A 20,989-nucleotide genomic window follows, 5' to 3' on the forward strand; every position below is an offset into this window, starting at 1 on the left:
AAACTGCAAATAAGGAATTTTCGGACCATTGACATTGTTTTTTCTTTAAAGGAGAATGAAACTCTTGGAGCAAGTTAGCTTTTGTGAAAGCAGAAAAATCAAAGAATAAGATCAACAAAAGTTTGAGTAAAATAGGACTAGCAATAGAAGAGTTATGAGCATTTGAATGTCGAGATCACTAATGCTATGGAGATCCTCTCGTTGGCAACGCAACCAAGATCTATGATATCACAGATGAACAACTCTCCCCTTTTGGACACTGAAAATATACCCCAAAACATCTCTTTTTGCTCTTTCTAATCATATGACAAAAGATTCATCAATGATATAATGTTGTGAAACCTCTGTACTTGTCCTCTCATAAAGAGAACACCTCACCTTGTGATAGATTCTATAAAAGTGAGAATATAAGTGAAATAAGTACTAACCCAGAAGGAAAAACCAGTTCCACTGGACCAATTAGACCAGTAGAATTTTAACTGGTAACTCTGGAAATTGGAACATCGGTTTACTGGTCTAACTGGTCATACTGGTCCAGTTAAAATTTTACTGGTCCAGTTAAAATATAAACTGGTCTTGAATTACTGGAATTTTATATACTGGTTTTGTTTCTGGTGCTTGTTACTGGTCTCACTGGTCTTCATACTGGTCTTCACAGCTGGTCTTTTACTGGTATTTTATACTGGTCTTCGAACTGGTCCTCGAACTGGTCAAACTGGTCCTCGTACTGGTCTTACTGGATTAATTTATTACTTTCATTTGGTTTGTTATATACCATGGTCAGTGAAATGTGATGGAAAAGATGGTTAGTAAATTAATATTTCTGCTGTTATTTTAAATGTGATACATGAAATTACACATTTCCATTGTGAATTAGTTCACACACTTATTTGGAAAGTTTTTAAACAACAATGAGTGCCATTGCAAGGATATTCCATTCTAAATCCTGATTTTTCTTTTTAAAATAGGAAATATGCAAATGAGGTAAACCACGTGATCAGCATCATCAGAATTACTGGTATTACTGGTCTTGACCAGTTCAATTTCAAACAATGAATTACTTTAGACCAGTTGACTATATCAGAGGAATATATCTTGCTTTGATCTTTATCATAATTAAAGGAAATAATTATTTTAATGATAATGTTAATACTTGATAATTATGATAATATTAATAATAATAATTACAATATCGATAACAATGATAACAGTAATAAGAATAATAACAACAATGATCATAATAATAATAATTATGATAATTATAAGAAGAATGATGATAACAATGATAACGATAATAACTTTCTCTGAATTGCAAGATTCATTTTCCATAATTCGTCAAATGATCTGACTTGAAATAAAGTCATTATTTATTGGACCAGTAACACCAGTTTGATGAAAAACAATTTAACTGGTATTACTACATTGCTTCAACTGGAATGCAATTGTTTGAACTGGTCTCCAGTTGATTTTTACTGGTCCAGTTAAAAATCAACTGGTCCAGTAAACATATACTGGAAACCAGTAAAAATCTACTGGAAACCATTTATTGGACCAGTAACACCAGTTTGATGAAAAACAATTTAACTGGTATTACTACTTTGCTTTAACTGGAATGCAATTGTTTGAACTGGTCTCCAGTTGATTTTTACTGGTCCAGTTAAAAATCAACTGGCCCAGTAAAAATATACTGGAAACCAGTAAAATTCTACTGGAAACCAGTAAAAATTCTTACTGGTCTTACTGGTTTTTCCTTCTGGGAAAGCAATGAGGGAGTTGTACGTGTGTGACATCACAGATCTTGGTCGCATTGCCAATGGGAGGATCTACATGGCATTAGTGATCTCAATATTCAAATGCTCATAACTTTCTTATTATTCATTCAATCTTCCTCAAACTTTCAACAATATGTTTCTTTGATTTTTCTCTTTGATATGGATTCAGCTGGTTTCAAGGGTTTCATTCTCCTTTAATCTCCCCAGATTAATAAATATGGACGTAGGCTTGGATGTGCCATGACTTCTCCCTCTGTATAGTTGATAGAGAAAAGGCTCTTCTATGTTGCCCAAGTGGTTTCAAGAAAATAAAAGTGACTTTACGGTACAGCAGAACCCCTTTTCGCTACACTGTTGGAAAATGTAATAGAAGTTCCTGCAGCAGAGTCTCGAGAACCGCACAGCTGTAATCTTACCAGATTGCGTAATCTTAAAGGAAATTGGTATATAATTTGGTGTATGGAACCTTACAAATTTCCTTTAATAAAACACCCTTTCCCCTTTTTAAACAGACCTGTTCTGTTAAATTGCAGAAAAATTCCTGTTTTATGAATTTACAGAATGATTCTGTTATTTCTTTCTGCAAAATCTTCTTTTTTTAGTAAATACAGTGGAGAAAAGGGGTGGGGCCGGGGGGTGGGGTAACTTCAAGAGCCCATGCAGGATGGTAGGCTTTGATGTGCCAGGACGTAGCTCCCTATAGAGAAAAGCTATAGGCTCTTCTATCCTGTCCAAGTTGTTTCAAGAAAATAACTTTACGGTACAGCAGAAAGCCTTTCTGCCTCAATGGGAGCTTCAAAATGGTGAATTCTCCGATAAATAGGCAAATATATATATATATATAATGTCAGACGTTGGCATCGACGATTGAATTCCTATTTTAATAAGATAAATAAAAAAAATCGTACATACAAAAGAAAAATTACTGATAATATATAATCTGTTAATTCATCGTTTGCATAACGTTTGTTGGAATTTATAATCTAATGATGGCAATTTCAGCTTTCACCAAAAGTTTTTGCGTATAATAATTATGAATGCCTTCCTTTACGTAAAATAAATATTGGAAAGAAACGTAAAAACAAACCGTGGATTCATTATGAACTTTTACAAATTATTTTTAAAAATTTCGATTTAAAAAAAAAATCATTAGGAATCCAACAGAATTCAGACATTCAGTGTATTTAAACAGTTTAGAAATAGAGTCACTTGTGACATAAAAAGAGCTAAATATAATGAAAGCTATGAATCAATGAAGCATTAGGTGTTGATTTTAGATCAAAGCAGCGAGTTGGTAGAATATATTGATGGTCAGGATGTTACAAATAAAAACCTGAGATATCTGAAACATTTAATGATTACTTCGTGAATATTGGCTTTAATCTAACAAGTAATGATAAATATTGTAATACTACTTCCCAACACCAGGTAATTAAAAATCTGCCTCCCTATAATCTGTATATAGGGAAATCGTTAATAAGTCTGTTTTAAAGAATGGAACTACAGTATATAGCAGAATGTGATGGCATTGATATTCATATATTATAAAACGGATAATTAATTTAATTTCTGCACCCCTTTGTTTTATGTTTAATTTATCTATTACAATTGGTTTATTTCTTATTCCAGTATTAAAGAACGGCTATACCAGTGACATGACAAACTATCGACCTCTTTCTGTTCTTCCGTTATTTTCGAAGATATTTGGAGAAAAAAAATGTTAAACAAACGATAAATTATTTTTTTGTCTTCATGGAATATTTGGTGGGGATTTTTGTTTTACCTGATTGCTAAGAAAGCATGAATGCTTGTAATCAAGCAACCAGAGGACCGACGGCTTAAGGTCCTCTCCGAAGGACCTGGTAATGAGGATTAATGCCTTACCAAAGGGCACTAGCGCACCAAGTGGGAATCGAACCCGGGTCACCGGAATACGAATCCCCCGCTCTACCGACTGAGCTATCGCGCCTCCTTTTTATTTTGCAATCAATATGGATTTCGTTCGGGTCACTTTGCATCTTTGGCTCTTTTCTATTTTATTGATAAAGTTTCAGTCTATAGATTCTAAGGATTTCATGATTGGTTTGTTTTTAGATTTAAGTAAAGCGTGATTCTTTGGATCATAATATTTTGTTTACTAAATTAGAAATTTATGGTATTCGTGGTAATTTGTTATCCTTATTCAGAAATTATTTGTCTAATTGCTTTCAGTTTGTTAATTTCGATAGCCAAAAATCTTCATATAGGTTGATTCGATGCGGAGTGCCCCATGGTTCCATACTTGGCCCTTTCCTTTTTTAAATTTACATTAATGATATTATTAGTTCTTCCACACTTCTGCATTTTATTTTATTCGCAGACGACATCAGTGTATACTCATGCCAAGTCCAGATTTAAGTCTATTAATAAATACGTTTAATGATGATTCAATCAAAGTGAATTATTGGTTGATCAACATTAAACTAGTAGTTAATATATATATAAAAAACAATTTATCATATTTACAAAAAGAAATATTTACCTAAATGATATCATTCTACAATTCAATGGTTAGATCATATCCCGAATTTCTGTGGTTAAATTTCATGGTGTGTATCGACGATAAACCGACCGGCCATGATCACATTGGTGTCGTGTGCAATCGGCATTGCAAAATATACAGGTGCTCTCTACAGACTTAAGCATTCCTCAGTGTATTTTAGTTATGTTATTCAATGATTTTATCACACATAAACTAGTGTAATATTGCATGGGCTGGTGGGAATGATTATTTTATTTCCAAATTATTCATACTTCAGAAAAGGGCGATTCTAATGCCCACAATGCCCACTCATCTCCCCTTTTCCCTACTGTATACGAAACGAATTATTTTAATATTTCCGCTTTTATGTTTCTGTGTTAAAAAAGATTGTTTTTTTGTAATTCATGTTTTATTGATCCTTTTCATCAAAATATACATAACACTGAAACATTCATGATATAATGGATCACATATAAAAGTTCAGATGACGTTGGCATATAACTGAATAACATGTCTAACATACAAAATAGTATACGATAAGAAAACATATATGTTTGTTTACAACAACAAAAATTCAGGCACTTGGCCTATATAAAAAAATAAACATAACAAAAAACAGCCTTCTGCTTTATCGCCTCTTTAAAGTATTCAGAATGATAGCCCATGCACTTGTCATCATGTTTTCCTAATTTGCATTTCCTTTGTGCTATGGTATGTTCAACAGTTTCAAATGATAAAAGAAAGTTACAAAAATGGGGGAGAGTAGGTTTTGTTTCGTCACATCGACATCTAAAAATATATTGTTTACCTGACAATCAAAAAGATTGTTACCACCTTACATATTTTCAAAATTTTCCCTAAATAATACCTTAATGATTATAATACTCGTCTTGCCATCAATTTTAATTTTCCCTATAGAACCACTGTTTCAAAAAATTCAATTTATTTTAAAGATCGATAGTCTGGAATAATATCCCAATACATTTAAGAAATATTCCTTCTTTAAATAGTTTTTAAAAAATAAGTCCTATGTTTTAAGTTTGCGTGATCTTAATTAGTTTACTATACGTTGTTAAATTCATCTTTGTTTACGTGTCTTCACGTTTATTGTTTTCTTCTGTAATATTTCCTTTAACTTAAATGTAAAAGGGGTCGACGTTTATAAGGCTTCTTGCTCTTGTTGTTGTCCGCAATTCCCATGAAACCATTTATTATGTAATTGTATTTATTGTCTTTTCACCTTTAATTGTTTCTGATAATTCTCTTGTTTATGTACTCATGTTTTTATGGTGAATGAAATAAGTGAAATAAATGAATTGTTATAATGTTGTACCTATAGCTGGCGCTATAACTATAAACAAAACCCGGAAGGTAACGTAACAGCTGATTTGGCGATTGACATGTGAAACCACATTATTGGCACTTACCGGTACTACTATATTTTTATCGACATTATTTCGGGGGTTGAACATGTATTTCATCGCAAGAAATTTTCATAGAAAACAACGAAGGTTTACCTAGTCCTACCTAGTCTGCTATTAACCAGCAAAGATGTATTTATTTCAACCTCCATCGAGAACAATTTTGTCCGCTGTTGTGTGGATTGTGATTGAGGCTAGTTGTATCGTGGCAAACTCACAAGTTTACACGGTTCCTCTATTGAAAGGTAGTGGCAAAGAAATCAACCTTGCTGAAACTGTGTTAGGGCAGTCGCCGACGGATCGTGTAATTTTATTAAATGTGTCAGTGGATGACCAGAAAAACAACATTCGAGGAAGACCAGGTTTAGGGTACTACATCGAAGTAGATATAGGGACACCACCTCAAAAAGTGAGCAGTTATTCCTTCCAGTTCCACTGGTCATGTCCACTGTGGAGTGTGAATTCTACAGAGTACAGTCCTACTCTAGTCTAGGCCTAGCTAAGTAAAAGACCTTTAGTAAAAAGGAACCTCAAATTTAAAATGACTTTCATATAAGTTAGACTAAATAAATTGAGGCCTAAATTGATCGCTGAAATGAGTAACTTTATCTAGATCTTGGTTAGATCATGGGCATAAATCCATGACATCATACTATTCAGGGGGGGGGGGTGAAAGAATAGTTCATCCGCATGCATCCCCTTGAACAATACATGTAGCTTGTAGGTGTGTGTGACTGTGACTGCTTTGATTTACACAAGTGACATGGATGTCACTGTTAAGGATAATTATGAACAAATTATAATGATTGTCATGATTTGAGTGTTATGATTACCAACATGAATCATGTGAATGTGTTTATAAAATACCAGTTGTAGACTTTTTAGATTTTTATTTTATTTTTTTTAGAATTAAAAAAGTATGACAAAGGTAATGAAGACAATAGAATAATGATGGTTATCAAAGTCAGAGACTTGTCACATTGGTCTTGTTCATGATATTTGATATATACATGTGTTTATTTATATTATTGCCTCATCATTTTTTAAATGTTTAATTTGATTATAATTTTTAAAAAATGATTGTTTTCACTGGACATATGGTGTCCACTGACTGCCACTAAAAAAGAATGAATCCAGGTATACTTCAAAGTTAAAATTATGTTCATGTTTATAAAAATGCAGATGTAGAACTTAAAAAAATTAATGTTATAGATTTTCTAGTGCTTACTTAAAGGGGAATGAAAACTTTGGAACGTACAAAGTAGGCTTGTGTCGAATCAGAAATTTCAAAGAATATTAGAACAAAGAAAATTTCTGTTTCTTTGATTTTTTTTTTTTCACACAAGCTATCTTTTTTCAAAAGTTTCATTCTCCTTTAAGAAAATCATATGGATTAGGCCTTGCTTAGAAATAGAATATAATTTTTTTTTTCTCTTGCTGTTTTTATCTGTTAAATTGTATTTAATGAAATGAAAACAAATAAACACATATCATATGTATCTGGCCACAACAACTAATTCTTACCCTCTTCACATACTTCCACATGCTTTATTTTATAAGATTTTGATAATTCATTAATCCCTGGGATGGATAAATGTAAAAATAATTGCAAGTTAAAATGTTATATAATTACCAATTGACTTCCCAAATGACATACTGCAAGTTGCGACTACTTGTAATTAAAGGAGCATTTTTGTCAGAATTTTTCGGTACAAAATCCGCTATCAGCCAGCCCGATGTAAGGGTATCAGTTGGTTAGATTACAATAATTGTGTTTAAAATCACAATTAACTTCATGAAAATGCTTCCAGTATTCTTTTATTGTAAGCTTTATAGCTGAGGCTGAAACTCAAACACTGTTATGTGTACCTTTCTTTTACCGGATCTATTGAAAAAATGCAGGCAGTTAGGTAGTCTAGTATTCAAGGAACCCGTTTCATAAAACTTGTTATAATTTTAATTTTAATAACAGTTAAAAGCTACTGAAATCCTTCAATCTCATTGGCTGATAGTAATAAATATTGTGCATTTGCTATTTACAATTTAATAGTCTAAATGGAAACACACCCAGGTCTATCACCGTTGCTATCTCCATCTAACTAAAATTGTGCCAGTGTGATCATGTCCCCCCCCCTTCTTTTGAGAAGCAAAATTAAAATTTGTAATGTAGAAATGCCATTAAAAACAGGTGCGCCCTCTCTTTTGAAATTGAAGACCTTTTTTTTTTTTTTTCCTGTCAAATTTTTTCGGGTACAAAATATCCTTATTTTGTGATCGAAAACATTTTTTTTTTTTGCTTACAGTCAAAATTTTCCTCCTTTCGTTAAATCCTGGATCCAGAGTTCCTTATCTGTTGAACCTTTTCACCATCATATATGTATCAGTGGATCGATTTTCACTATTCATCTATAGAATTAGATAGAAAAATTCAAAGTCACAAAGTTATTCAGATGATTGTGATATTATATTTATAGACCTGACATTAATTTGCCTTTGATTCTCCTGCCCCCCTTCTCATTTCAGTTAAATGTACTAATAGATACAGGGAGCAGTAACTTCGCTGTAGCAGCAGCTTCCCATGATGCAATATCAACGTATTACAAAAGAAATGAGTAAGTACTTAAGATTGTTTATCATGGTTTCCTTAGATTGCCCCCCCCCCTTTGCTAGAGGGTCTTTTACTTTATTCTGTTTATTTTGGTTCAGTAACTTTCTTAAAAAGTTTCTTTCATTGATTATCTCTTTGGCACTATTCATGTCAAATTTGTACTGTGTCTGTGATGTTTAATTTCATATACCGGTATACACCCCCCACTTTTACCCCTAGTTAAATAAAATGGTTTATTCGACAAAGTGTGTTTGAACTAGAAAGACCAGTATTAAAGACTTACAAGATATTGATGATGATGATGATTTAGTAATTATAAGTAGTAGGAGAGAAATAACTACTCCTCCCACTACTACTACTACTACTATTACTATACTACTACTACTACTACTACTACTACTACTACTACTACTTCTATTACTATACTACTACTACTACTACTACTACTACTACTACTACTACTACTACTACTACACTACTACTACTACTACTATACTACTACTACTACTACTACTACTACTACTACTACTACTACTACTACTACTACTACTACTACTACTACTATACTACTACTACTACTACTACTACTACTACTACTACTACTACTACTACTACTACTACTACTACTACTACTACTACTACTACTACTACTACTACTACCACTACTACTACTACTACTACTACTACTACTACCACTACTACTACTACTACATGTACTACTACTACTACTACTACTACTACTAAAGTATACTACTTGTACTACCACTACTACTACTACTACTACTACTACCACTAGTACCACTACTACTACCACCACTATCACTACTACTACTACTACTACTACCGTTACTACTAGTACTACTACCTCTTTTACTACTTAGTTCTACAACTTCTTTTATAACCAGTAATACCTCGATCGTTTGATCTTATCACAAAATTCATGAAAAGGCACAAATCAGGATGTTAAACATGATGACTGCAATTGAATAAAAAAATAAACTTTGTATACATGTATTGGATTTCTGTAGATCATCAACTTATTTAGACCAGGGCACTCACGTGAAAGTGCCCTATACCCAGGGTGAATGGAGTGGAGATCTAGGCAGGGACATCGTCCGGATAGCATCGCTAGCAAACCACAGCTTTCAGGCCAACGTCGCTGGTATCACAGAATCGCAACAGTTCTTCCTCAATGGTTCCAGCTGGCAAGGCATTCTGGGATTGGCGTATGCACGCATTGCAAGGGTGAGGATAATGGCCAGGGCCTGTATTGCAATTTACTTAATTTACTTTACTTTTAATTCAATGATGCTTGTTTGGACTATAATGCCTATTGATCGGTCCAAGGAAATAAACTGTCTGCTCCACACTATCAGATCAATTAGTTGCATATAGCAAGTAGTTGCATGTGGCAAGATAGAAAAGAAAATCCAATGTTACTCAAAGTCTCTCTCTTAGCTGATCCCTCCACTATTTGGAGATTCCTAGGGTCCAAGGAAAACAGATTTGTTCCATATGCACTGTCATTCTGGCTTAGGAGATTTGAACCATATCAGAACGGAATACAATTTAAGCAACGTCCTTCCAGTGATTATCAAGCCGATTCTCTAAAGAATTTACAGAGGGTGCTGAATTCACATTTTCTGGTAGACTGTTCCAAGAACTTATTACTCGAAATTTGAAGGGGAATTTAACCACAGTTGACAGATGTTACGGTAATAGAAAAAAGAGAGAGAAAATTCAAAGAAACGGACAGATTTGATAATTTTAAAAACATAATTTTTACTGATGTAAAATGATGTGTTGAGAGTCCATGGCAGTGTTGCAGAAAAAAAACTCAAAAAAATCAACAGCAACTTAAAAAAAACCTTTTTAGCCTTCCAAAGGCCTTTTATTGAGTCAAATCATTTCAAAATATATACACTAGCAAAATTTGTTATGCAATCAATAAATGAACTCAAACAATAATAATACTTGAAATTTCTCTTTAGCAAATAAAGAATGAAATGGCATCTACATGTATTTAGTATTAAATTTGTTAAACAAACCCGGTGAAGAACTAATATATCTCTCACTTTCATAAAACTGAATCTTTTTTTTTCCTTTGCATATATGCAAACACAGGATTTTAACTATTTAACTTTTGTAGAAATAAATGTTTTATTTTAATGCATACCAAACAATTCAATGCATCATTTCTTTTCTCATCAAAACCAAAGCTTATATTTTTCAAACTAAACATGATATGTACATGAGAACCTTCATTTATGTAAAACAGCAACTTGATTTCCAACCAATTAAAAATAGTGCATTATAATAGTCAGATTTTTAACAAGATATTTTTAATGAAACTGATGATGTTGTAAATTGTAAAATTAGATTGATTAATATAATGAAAAAAAAATATAACTTTAACCCTATCAAGGCCGTGGGGTGGGGGAATTCGGAGGCCCCCCTCAACGATTTGCTCAATATTTTCGCCACGCGAAAAGTCTTGCGCATGTTTTGAGACCAATTTTGCGTCACCTGGGTACACGGTTCCGAAATTACGAAACATGTAAGTGCATGCCAGACCAATAATTGCTCAAAAACGTGATTTGTGTACAAAGTCAATGCAAATTGTGTTTTCAACCAAAAATCATAAATGTATGATTATTTTTAGATTTGCTGGTCTAAATGTATTTATTTCATACTGTTTATGATCCCAGAAGTGTCCCCAACAAATTTAATTAAAAAACAATGAAAAACAAAAGGTAAAAAAACAGGGAAATACATGAGAAATTGCAAAAAACAACATAAGAAAGTGATCTGATATCGCAATTTTGTTCATGTACACTTGCTAAGAACACCACAAAGAGTTTCTATACCAAAAATTAGAACATTTGGAGCTTTATTTAGGGAGTTAAGAGGAAAGAGTATGATTTCGCATACTACTTACGCATAAATTAGCATAATCACTTAATGGCAATTCGCATGAAATAAATCACTATACAATTTAGTAGATTTTGTCCCAGACAACCCGCGTGCCAATTTTCTGCACGATTGCACGGTCGACGGCTGAGATCTCAAGGAGGGGCCTAGGAGCCCGCCCTCCCCCCCCCCCCCCCCCGACCATATGAACTCCCAAAATACCCGGGCCTAGATAGGGTTGATAAAAGTCAAAATCCTGAACACAATAGTCCCACTGTACAGGCATGCCAATGCAGATGATACTTATTTTTTATTTTTTTTTCTCTCTCTCTGTGCTGCTCCAGCCTGACAGTACCGTGGAACCATTCTTTGATTCTCTCACCAGTCAGACCTCAATACAGGACATCTTTGCTCTGCAGATGTGTGGAGCCTTAGCCTCGAGAAATGATACCAGTCTTGAGAGCTCTCCTCATCAACCTATTGAGGAAATGAGAGGTAGCATGGTGAGTGGAGGAACACTTGCATTTTAGAAAAAAAAAGAAAAAAAAATATTTATTTGCTTTCTATATTCACTTGGTCTACAAGCGGTTGGTCGACTTCTTAAACTGCTCAAAACTGGTCTAAATTCAGCATTTGAAAGTGATTCAAATGCTGTATATGTTACTATAGATGATAGTCTAGTACAGTGCTAGAGATAGGCTTTGATTGAAATTTAATCATTTACCCACTCTTTGCTGCACTCAACCCAGGTGAGGTGAATGGGTATCCAGTAGAGAGAAATTCCCGAAATGCTTGAGCACCTAGTCAGCCCGGCTAAAGCTGGGGTAATGATAGCATTATTGTGTTAAGCAAGGCCCGCTGGGAGAACAGTTTTCGGAACTGGAGTGTCTACTCTGGAGTGGTGCTAATCAGTTGGTGAACCCCACCAGAAAATGAAGGTATTTGAAAGTGTTCAAATTCTACCATCTTTTCTTTGATTGTGAAGTCTAGTGGTAAAATATTACATTGAATATCGTTTGTTTCTCTGGGCTCGCTGGACATTGTAGGTTTTGTTGTCTATGTTCAACACTCGGCATGAAAGAATACATTTTCTGGTGGGATTCACTAACTTTTTAGCACCTCTGCATACTGTATATGACATTATTGTTATTATCATTACTGCTTGCATTTATTTGAAAAAAATATTGTTGTCTGTCTTCACAGAACATAGGTGGAATAGACTCTTCATTGTACAACGGCACCATGCAGTATAGCCCCCTGAGAGATGAATGGTTCTATGAGGTCATCATGACTGATATCAAAGTAGGCAACGATAGTCTGAATCTAGACTGTAAAGAGGTGAGATGTTGCTTTTAAATGTGTCCATGTGTTCTTACCTAGAGTGGCAAAAGTGGGGGAAGGCTATATTTGAGAGCAGAAAGGACTTGCACAGCCCCTCCTCCCTCAAGCTCCGGGGGGGGGGGGGGGGCACTCATTTTTTTATTTATTTGTATTTAACTTGGATATGCCACTGCCACTCATAAAACAGGAGGCTAAGGAGCTAAATCTGAAAGAAACACATTATTGAGGGTTCAGGAAGATAAAGGGCCAGGGGAAAAAATACATGGGGGCTGGGGGCGATTTAGCCCCCTCCCCCCCAAAAAAAAATAATAATAATAATAATTTTTTGCCTGGAAAGAGCTCATGGGCAGAATTGATTTTGGAGTTTTCCCGGAGCTAAAAAATTAATTGGCAAATCCCATTTTGGAGGTACATAACTAAGTTCTAAGTTTGTAATATGTATGACTGTAGGTATCTGATGCAGAATATTTTTTATTGGTTTGGACGACCATAATTATAATATATTGAAGTTTCTACCTACTTCAAATTTGTTGACAGAAGAAGGTTTTGATGTTAATGTTGGTTCCATGACAGTTGCTCCTATGGAAACTGCACACTCTAAGCCTGACATAATCCCAAGCTTCAAATCTTAATCTAAAAGAAATCATAATTCTCCCTTGATTCTGAACCAAAAAAACCCTCTCACCCCCTGACCCTCCCCCTCCCTTATTTTTTCTTTAGAGAAATTAGTGGAGCAGCAATTGTCGTGAGAACAAATGCTGCAATGCTGCATTACCTCTTCTTTTTCTTAATATTGAATGAATCTAAACTCATTGTGAATGTCATGCCTTCAGTAATTCACCAGGTGGGTATTTCACAAAGCTGTTCGTAGGTTAATAATGACTTTAAGAACAACTGATGTACCTTTCTTACGCGCTAAACCATCGCCAATGAACATTTTGGTGTGTAGCATTTACCATAAGAAAGGATCACCAGTCGTTCTTAAAGTCGCCCTTAACTTATGATCCGCTTTATGAAACACTCACCAGTAAATGTGAGAACAATACTGCATTTCCTCTTCAATATTTGATGAAATTCAACTTATAGTGATTGTCATGCCTTCAGTAATTCATCAATTAGGTGTTTCATTTTTGTGAATTTGACAGTATAACTTTGAGAAGACTATCGTGGATAGTGGAACAACAAATCTAAGGCTTCCAGAGAGAGTATTTGAAGCGACAAAGAATGCGATTAGAGCCCACACAGCCAAGGTAAGCACATTGATGGATTAATTTCTTTTAATTTACTTATTTATTTCTTCATTTATTGGTGTATATATATATATATATGCCTACATCCTACGAAAGGGCAATGTCAATGAATGGGTTTATTCCGTCATAATACACATATAGACGTAAAGACGAAGGTAGAGGGCTTTAAGGCGCATTACGAACAACGAAAAAAGACAAAAAAAATTGGCTTAAACACAGATGTAGAGAGATATATATATACACACACTTGAATATTGACTAGCAGCACACGCTGAAGGGGACAATTTACAAATTCACGAAATACAATATAATTACAAAGCAATAAAAGCATAATTTTCAAAGACATCACATAGATGGAACTTAAGATGACCATATAACCAAAAGATGAGGGGTAAAACATAAAGCACTATATAGAGTGGCAGAAAAGGCAAACAACCAGTGGGCTACTTCTGCAAGGATAAACTGTTCATGTAAAGTACATGTATTCAATTATCTTTCAATGTGCACTTATCATTATACTTCGCTTTGTTATACCACAACCGGCAGGGGGTGGGGGGGATAGAGAAAAACTCATATATTCATTTACTTATTTAACAGGAACATCTTATTTATTAGTCTTTGTTCATTGGCTTTGCAAATTGCAATTGAGTTTGCTTTTAAATTTTCTTTTGTATTGGTATTACCATGGTTTTGCTCAGCACACCCTGGTGTATAGTTAGGTAGACCCATGTTAGCAGTGTATACATGTAGATTCATGTCAATGGGGAATAGTGGCCATTCAAGTATACACAATTCTATGCACTTGTATGTACTTCTCTGCTAGGCCGGGTGGGTATTTCATAAAAAGCTGTTCGTAAGTTAAGAGTGACTTAAAGAACGACTGGTGAACCTTTCTTAGGTGCCAGATACAGGTAATCATCAGTGAACACTTAATGGGGAATGTCATTTACCACAAGAAAGGATCCCCAGTCGTTCTTAAGGTCACTCTTACCTTACGAACAGCTTTATGGAGCAGCCCTCTGGTGAGAAACTTCTGTCAGTTATATCATATCATATTATTTGATTTCCCTTTGTTTTATCCTGCCCATAGGATATGCCTGATGTTCCAGCAGATTTCTGGACAGGACTGGTCCTCATGTGTCCCACCGACAACACCTTGCCTTACGAGCCTTATCATTGGTTCCCTACATTGACCCTTGACCTCCAGTCAACCAATCAGGGACAGGCATTCTCATTAGTCGTGTCTCCGCAGGTAGGCAGCATTTTTATTGGTCAATGACCATAGAAAGGGGCAATGCCACTGTATTTTGAGGGGAAGGGGGGGGGGATAAAAGTGGGTTTGATCTTGTGAATCAATACATGGGAGAAGGATAAGTATGAATTTAGTGGTAAAATCTACTATATTTTCAATATCCCCCTGATTCATTCAATGATTTCTTGTGTAAATTATATAAAATCATTCCCTAAAAGATAAAGTTAAAGTTGGCAGGTCTACAGAATTGGCTGATCCCCAAACATGATGCTATAATGCATGCATGTATGGTGCTTTTCATAGAATGATATGGTATCTGCAAATCGCAATAATTTCCCATGTAAACTTATGACATACTCACCTTAAAGATGGTATTAGACTTTGTGAATGCTTAATTCCCCATTTTCTGTTTTATTCGCCCTTTCAGCAATATTTGAGACGGGATTATGATCACGAGGATAAAAAGAATTGTTTCAAGTTTTCCATTTCTCCTTCATCAAACAAAGCTGGTAAGACTTACTGTCAACATTTTTTTTAATGAAGTTATGGATGACTTCTTGATCAAAGAAAGTATGGAGAGCCATGTGTTATGCTATAAATATGAGCCGCTGTGAAAGGTGATGGTTCTTTTAGAGTGGAATCCCATTATTATGGTACATATTTTCACAGCAGCTTTTGTACATTCCTCATTGGTTTGTCTATGGTCAGTGTGAGGGTAAGAAAATAAAACAAAAAGGCTTTTGAGGTTTTCCTCTGCGACAGTTGCTGCTCTAAGTTTTTCGGGGGGGGGGGGGGGGTTAGACACCATATCCATGCTGTTTATATAATGGTTGGTATAGTGTAAGTGATTTGAATTTTAAGCCAAGACCAGTTTAGAGCATTTGAGTCGCATATACATTGTATATAAAATACTGTTTCATCGTTCGTGACATGCCATATGTAGCATGTACCCTACTCAAGAATTAGTATATGTGTTATCAAAAAATTATATTTGTTATATTTTCCTTGTTTTGCCGCTAACTTATTTCTATGACGCTTCAAATGACAGGATTAAACAAAATTGAAAACATTCTTTGAAAGTGATGTAAACCTCAGAATGAGTCAATTGATGCTTTTAGGAATACTTACCATCAAATTTGACATGTTTTCCCTGTTGCATGTAGGCGCAGTTATAGGAGCCATCGTGATGGAGGGCTTCTACGTAGTCTTTGACAGGGAGAAGAAACGGGTAGGATTTGCAAGGTCTACATGTCCTGGTAAGACACATGAATTTACACCCCTTTCATATGACTTGATTGTGTTTTAGGCCCATATTCTGAAGTCAGGTTTTACTTATACCATGATCTAACTCCGTACTAAAATTATGGGAAGCCAAAGATGTCAAAATTTTTATTAACTTGTATGTTTCTTATATTTACTGTGCTCTTTCCTGATTCATGGAAGGTGAAGACAATCATCTACTTATAATTCCCAGTCAATTATGAGTGATTTGAGGGCAAAATGAGCTGAAATATGATATCTCTACTGTTCATGATTTATTTAACAGTTGGCTGTCCATACTTAAACCACAACTTTAAACCTAAGTTTAAGTTAACCTTTACTTCAGAAAACGTGCCTTAGTGTATAAAACTAGAATTTGGTTGGTATTCGTTACATGAGGTTCCCCAACTGCTAAATTTTTGTTATATATTCATTTGATTCTTCTCAGATGTACATTGAAAAATTGCGGCATAAAAAACATTCTTATATATTTTCCCTTTTTATTTAAAATTTCCAATGAAGTTCTATGTTTCCAATTTTATTTACCATCTTTCATTCTGATCGTAAACAAATCTAAATTTTTTTTTTGAATTGTGGCGAGAAACATAATTCGCTTTGGATTTACACATGAATTCACTCCTTTTTTTTTTTATAGCAATTTGGGGTCTGGCATTACTTTAAAACTCTTGCACATTAACTTGGGAGCCTTGTACACACATGTCACAAATTTTGTCTCAAGAGTCATGTGAGACTTGACAAAAAGTCATGAAATGTTGTGGCTTGAGATTCTCACTTAAAGGATATATCAGTATGTCACAGAACATTCACTCACCCCCCCCCCCCAGCTATATTAGGTAAAACAAAAAAATGCTTTATTCTTTCTGAACTTTCCTCATTGGGAAGATAGGTTCTTATGAAAAGAAGGGAAAATGTCTGAAATTCCCCTCTTGTTTCTCAAGCCTTAGACTTGTTTGTGTTGTTTCAAGTTCCATCCCTTTCAAATCCCATGGGAAATAGTAATGCAAAATTCAGTTGTCAAAAATAGCAAAAAATTATTATCATTTTTATATTTGTTTTATCTTTAATTTCAGGTTCTTGTGAAAAGAAGGGAAAGTGCGTTGGAAATTCGCCCCGTGTTACGCAATCCTTTGACATTGATTTTGGTAAGTATTTCATATACTAGTAAGTAGGTTTTCAAGTTATGGGGAATTGAATATTGGCAAAAAGGAACAATAATACAAAGTAACAGAAATGTCAAAACTGTAAAATAATGTTCAAAACAGAGTGTGGACTGGTATTAAAGGTGTGATAATGTGGATCTTAGTTTTTCAAGCCAAGTAAATAAGATACAAGTCAAGGAAGGGATAGGACATACAAACACATGTAGAGAGGGAAAACTATCCTTTTTAAAGTGTTAATAAAATGTTTGCCTATACGTATAATGCCAAGAAGAATTACCTCTCATGTCTGGGATTTCTTCATTTTTTTAGCAAAAGCCTAATTATAAAACTCAACAATTATATCATTTTCATAGAAGAGTCCATGATATTTGTCTGCTTTTGTATTCCATGCATAGGTACAGAGTAATGTGAAGTTTTGGGGTGAACAAATTAAAATTTATTGAATATGTCCATTTTTCTTGACCATTTCAGATGCTTCCGACTGCGGCTTTGACCGGTCAAACTCCTATGACCCCGCCCTGACCATCACAGCCTACGTCCTGGCAGCCGTCTGCCTCGTGTGCCTCCTACCCGTCATCGTCTTCGCCGTCTCACACCAGTTCAACAAGCGGTGTAAAGGTCACGGAGGTCGCGGGGTCGTGAACCATCACCGATTAAATCAGGAAAGTCTGGCTGAAAATGATCTTGATACGGAACCTTGATAGCTTGCCTAAAAACAACCTTTATTTGAATAGTATTCCATGTGGTACCTTAAAAGAAAGTATTATTAAAGCCTTATGTTATAGGACCCTGTAAATTCCTATAACTTTCATTTTTACAATCTGCCTCATACATAACTCTGGGGGGGGGGGAGGGGGGGACAGGTGTATCACAAAGATTTAAATGCGAGTAAAGTTGCTGCAATTCCCACATTGGTCAAATCATTGGTAAGATCGGCACAATATTTCACATCTTTAGAGGGAATACTTTTGATTTGGATTTTGAATCATTTATCATGGAAAGAAATTAAATTATCATCTATATATATATATAGTGTTCTAGCGATGCATTAAAATTGTGTATTTCAGTCTGCATCACTTGCCCGGGCATTATCAGAGCGTGTCCATTGAATGACCGAAATCCGAAGAATATCCCATATGCTCCTGTACAAAGTTTGCCATTGAATATGAGAGCATATTCAACGACCAAATTTGATCTTATGAAGTGATGATGCCATTATGTGATAAGTGATATGACTTGTTCAATCAAAGTTCTCCCTCTTGATTGGTAGGGGTGGGATAGATGATGATAATTATATTGAATTGCTTCATTTCATGGAATACCAAAGATATTCCACTTGTTATGGCCAATATCCCACTCATCTGCAATTCATGGAATATTTGCCCAAACTCTCTGGTATTCCATTGTGAGCCATCCAATATAATAATTATTGATGAACTGCTTTATAAAGGGAAGTAGACACATATTTTGAAGGAAATCCAAATATAAAAATCAATAAAGAAAAAAGATAGATTTCATGGCTTTTCGTCAAAAATCAAAATGCAAAATGTTAAATATCATTTTGTGTCATAAATGAATTGTGAATAAAACAGGAGTGAGTTGTAACCCACATCTGTATACATGTTCTGTGTAATGTTTGGGTGATGCCATATTATTTTCTTCAAACTCTACATGTAAAGTGCAATATTATTATATCCTAAGATAAATGTTTTTTTTTCAGATGTTCCTGTGAATCATATTTGTGGTACAGAGGTATGGGCGAAAAAGCATGAACATCTTTTTTTTGGCATCTTTCTAAAGGACGAATGAAGATATCATTTTCTTGTGATCCAAGAAATTAGTCATCTCTACACTTGATTCATTGTACAAATGCATACATTTTCTCCCCCTACTGAAAATGTACCCGATCTAGCTGCATATCAGAAACAGCAGAGCAAAACATGCTAATTAAAAGAAGTATATAGCGGCAGCGATTGCATGAATGGCCTGCACGTCTATAGCCTCTTTGAGGCGTTCAAGTGCAGTATTTACAAGACAAGATGATTTTAATAGGAAATATGAAAGAATATGACAAATTTAGATGTAGATTTGCAGATCTGATAGAGTCATAAATCTTTCTTTTTTTCACACTTGGTGTTACCCCTTGCCACATTTTTTAGTCTAGACAATCGTATGTTTATTTTTTAAATATATTTATAAATTTTCTTTTTTGAATGTGATGAAATGAAATATACAATAATTGAGAGGCTGAACAATTGAACTGGCTTGCCAAATAGTTCATAAATTTTTTTTACACAGATTTTAATCAAAATTATGTATTGTGCATATTCCTCTATGGTAAATTGCCAATTCATCTACTGCCAACTTTTCCACTCACCACATCGGCCGAGCTTTGACCACTGCAATAAATAATTACTTTGAGTTTGCGTTTGACTAATTCTAGTCGAGACAAGCACATGCCCATAATAGAATACATCGTGTATCATTAAAGCCTAAACGTTGACTCTAATAAAAATAATAATGGGCATTTATATTGCGCCATATCAAGTAATCTGTTCAAAGGCCCATTGTTATTTTAATTAACCCAGCTTTAGCTAGAGCTGCCTTGCAGCGCTCAGTGCATTTCAAGCAATTAATCCTGCTGGGTACCCATTCACCTCACCTGGGTCAAGTGCAGCACAACGTGGGTAAATTTCTTGCTGAAGGAAAACATGCCATGGTTGTGATTCGAACCCACGTCCCTCAGATTGAAAGACGAGAGTCATAACCACCAGACCACGACGCCCAGACTCTAAAACACTTTGGCAGGTATTTTTATAGAGTCCCTGTTGAAATTCCCCAGAGTGAAACTACATGTAGTTCATAGAAATGCCAGATTTTGTTTTCTAGATAATGCACATTTTTTTCTTCATTTCGACACGCCTTCGTTTGAATTCAAATTTTGAAGTGTTCCATTTATCGATATCTAGTTGGAGTTCATCCAGATATTTAAAGAAAAGTTTAGTAAAAATATTGTCATTGTTATTTTTTTGTAGTTATTTATAGGATTGCTATATGTATATTTGGAACAATGGTGATTGTACTGTTAATATTTCCGGGTCAGAAAAATGATTATGTTCAAGAATGTACTTTACTTGAATAAATTTTGTAGAGTATTTGCTGATGAATGTTGTCATTTTTTTCTTGTTTTGTCGTCACAAGAAGGGAACTCACAAAAAATAATTAATAATTAACCCATCGATTACCGAGACTGGTTGATCCTTGTACAATGCATATTTGAATCTCAGAATTAAGAAGTCAACAAGTTAATGTCTGAAGCCTGGTAATGAAAGATCGATTCATGTGAATTTCATACAAATATCTTGCATTCCATTCTTACAAATTTGTGTAGATCATTTTTTTATCTTTCATTTACCTATGAAATTTTAATTTGGCAAGTTATTAGATTGAGGGGGGGGGGGAGGCTTGACAGT

The 20,989-nt window shown here is 34.6% G+C and overlaps 1 protein-coding gene across 1 annotated transcript; it reads left to right on the forward strand.

Moving 5' to 3' along the window:
• Nucleotides 1–5,648: 5,648 nt before the first annotated feature.
• Nucleotides 5,649–20,671, forward strand: LOC129266346 (beta-secretase-like). Its single transcript, XM_054904190.2, has 11 exons — nt 5,649–6,123; nt 8,238–8,326; nt 9,351–9,567; nt 11,577–11,735; nt 12,436–12,570; nt 13,719–13,823; nt 14,914–15,075; nt 15,503–15,584; nt 16,239–16,331; nt 17,427–17,498; nt 17,988–20,671. The coding sequence occupies exons 1-11, from the start codon at nt 5,845–5,847 to the stop codon at nt 18,215–18,217; spliced, it is 1,623 nt and encodes a 540-aa protein (XP_054760165.2). The 5' UTR covers nt 5,649–5,844; the 3' UTR covers nt 18,218–20,671.
• The last annotated feature ends 318 nt before the right edge of the window (nt 20,672–20,989 follow it).

This window comes from Lytechinus pictus, chromosome 8 (assembly GCF_037042905.1).
Source record: "Lytechinus pictus isolate F3 Inbred chromosome 8, Lp3.0, whole genome shotgun sequence".
Taxonomy (NCBI): domain Eukaryota; kingdom Metazoa; phylum Echinodermata; class Echinoidea; order Temnopleuroida; family Toxopneustidae; genus Lytechinus; species Lytechinus pictus.